The 3005-nt window shown below is 38.5% G+C and overlaps 1 protein-coding gene across 1 annotated transcript; it reads right to left on the bottom strand.

Moving 5' to 3' along the window:
- Positions 1 to 53: 53 nt before the first annotated feature.
- LOC125594621 lies at positions 54 to 808 on the bottom strand (the record flags this gene model as incomplete). The annotated part of the gene is made up of 3 exons (XM_048770749.1): positions 623 to 808; positions 226 to 534; positions 54 to 151 (listed from the first exon to the last, which is right to left on the bottom strand). Coding segments are annotated over exons 1-3 (593 nt in total), but the record flags the coding sequence as incomplete, so codon positions are not given.
- Positions 809 to 3005: the final 2197 nt, after the last annotated feature.

Here is a 3005-nt window from a genome sequence, read left to right as displayed (position 1 = left end):
AGTGGCACTTCATCTTTCTTTCCTTTCTTTTTCACATCAATGGTCTTACACACCTTCGTCTCCATAGCCTTACTTGTTTTTTCTCCTTCTTAACAACACACTGAAGTGGTAAACCATCTTGTGAATTTATCTTCTTCTCAATCATCCATGACTGTGTAGTAGAATACAAGTGTTAGTGATATTAATTAAGAAAATAACAAACAAGAACAGTCTCAGAAAACATACCAAGGCATTGCTAGAATCATCATCCTCTTCTTGCGCAATGGAGTTGTGATCATTGGAGTTAGCCACATCAGTATGAATGTTTACATAAGCCTTCTCTTTCAGATTCTTTATGTCTTCCACCAACATGGCAATCTTCTCCATCATCTCTTTCTCATATAAACCGACCTTAGCATCCACTTTAGCTTGTATGGTTGCATCCAGTTTCTCGCTAACCTTGTCAGCTACATTAACATCTATTCCATCTATTTTTGCACTAAGGTTCTTAACCGATTCAACCAACCCAAGTATAGCAATGTTGTGAGCTACAACCTATAAGCAATTCACAGACCAAAGAAACAGTTCAGCCACATGTCAAAAAAACAGGTTTTGATACTTATTCATTCAGATAGCTACATACCATATCTGATGCGTGACAACCATCAACATGCTCTTTGTCCTTCTTTCGCTTAGTAGAAGTACCAACATCAATGGTATCTGGAACAACAGGTGGATCCACAATATTTTTTCTCTTCCTGGATTTGGTAGCAGCCATTACTTCCCAAAACTTTTCATCAAGCTGACCTTTGAGGATGTCCTGAATCATGTTATCTAGCTCAGTAGACACTTTATGATCTTCCCACTTCGGATATCTATCCTCTATTGCTTGACAACCATGTCCTCACACGACGAATCAATTAAAATTAACTTTTACTAATCATGTATATTATTACACAGATTCGTGAAAAAGTATTGGGAAGTAATGGCTGCTACCAAATCCAAGAAGAGAAAAAAATATTGTGGATCCACCTGTTGTTCCAGATACCATTGATGTTGGTACTTCTACTAAGCGAAAAGAAGGACAAAGAGCATGTTGATTGTTGTCACGCATCAGATATGGTATGTAGCTATCTGAATGAATAATTATCAAAACCTGTTATTTTGACATGTGGCTGAACTGTTCTTTTGGTCTGTGAATTGCTTATAGGTTGTAGCTCACAACATCGCTATACTTGGGTTGGTTGAATCGGTTAAGAACCTTAGTGCAAAAATAGATAGAATAGATGTTAATGTAGCTGACAAGGTTAGCGAGAAACTGGACGCAACCATACAAGCTAAAGTGGATGCTAAGGTCGGTTTATATGAGAAAGAGATAATGGAGAAGATTGCCATGTTGGTGGAAGACATAAAGAATCTGAAAGAGAAGGCTTATGTAAACATTCATACTGATGTGGGCTAACTCCAATGATCACAACTCCATTGCGCAAGAAGAGGATGATGATTCTAGCAATGCTTGGTATGTTTTTTGAGACTGTTCTTGTTTGTTATTTTCTTAATTAATATCACTAACACTTGTATTCTACTACACAGTCATGGATGATTGAGAAGAAGATAAATTCACAAGATGGTTACCAATTTAGTGTGTTGTTAAGAAGGAGAAAAAAACAAGTAAGGCTATGGAGACGAAGGGTGTAAGACCATTGATGTGAATAAGAAAGAAAGAAAGAAAGATGAAGTGCCACTGAAGAAAGTGAAGAGGAAAAAGCAATTGTGATCCCAGAACTGAATGACATATCCATCTCTTCAAAAGACTGGCAGCAGCATTTGCAGTGGGAAAAGAGTGAAAGTGTAGAGAAGCGATCGAAGCACTTACTTCAATTTTGGTGGAGCCTACACGTAGAAGAAAACCCCAGTTGACGAAGACTCAGCAATGGCCGTTCGTAGGGAATTCAACTGTCAAGCGTATAATCACTGGTGTCACTCCATCTACTGTGTCTTATGACCCATTTGCTAAGGTCGAGTCACAGAAATTGACGAAAGTTATGGACTTCATTAAGCGAGATTTGTAAGTGTCTTCTCTTGCTTATTATCTTCCATCTTATCTTCATATATATGGTGCTTGATTGCTTTGTTTTTTTTTCATTTTAGGGCCCAAGAGGAATCTGGCTATGGTGAGTTTAGCGCTAAGTTTTACTTAAAGATAATGGTGCCAAGAAATGTCTGGCCAACTGAAAATTACGGCTGGCTGTGTGATTCAGTGAGTTTTTCTAATCTGATTATGTGGCTTCACTAGAAGTAATGGCTTACAGATTTTAAGTAGTTGTTTTTATTTTTACAGCCTTGCCGCAGCAATGCTCATGTTTCACAGACGTTCCATGCAATCCTCATCTCCATATGCCTCCCGTCGAATTGCATTTCTAGATCGGTGGTTTGTGAAATCATGGGTTAATGACTTTGAGAAACAGGACAAGAACTCAATTGAGTTGTCAGATATGTACAGCAAGCTTTCAACGGAGAATACCAGAAGCAGTTTGTGACTGGTAAGAAGTGGTTTAAAGATGTTGACAGCTTGTTCCTCTGCCACAATATTAATGGAAACCACTGGGTTGCTCTACACATTGATTTACTTAAGTCAACAATCTATGTATATGATTGTATTCCGGATGTGATGAAGGCTCATAAGGACCTGCAGGAAGAGTGCAGGCCATTCACGAAAATGATTCCTTTGATTCTTAACAAGATGCTGCTCCACAAAAAGGAAAGAAGTCTGAGCAGCAGTTTGCCTTACGTAGGCCCAAGAATGTTCCCCGGAATGATGACCCAGGAGATTGTGGTGTGTACTCTTTGAAGTACATTGAATGTCTGGCTATTGGATGTAATTTTCATGGCTTAAGTGATGAGATCATACCAGCACAAAGAATGAAGTTGGCAGCTGAGATCTATGAAGAGGTTGATGTTGAAGGATCGATTTAACTGTGCGTTGTTGTAGTTTGTATAAACTTGGCTGATTTTTTTGTTGTGTA

The sequence above is a fragment of the Brassica napus genome (assembly GCF_020379485.1).
Source record: "Brassica napus cultivar Da-Ae chromosome C2 unlocalized genomic scaffold, Da-Ae chrC02_Random_16, whole genome shotgun sequence".
In the NCBI taxonomy this organism is placed as follows: Eukaryota; Viridiplantae; Streptophyta; class Magnoliopsida; order Brassicales; family Brassicaceae; genus Brassica; species Brassica napus.
This window is presented reverse-complemented; position numbering and strand designations above follow the sequence as displayed.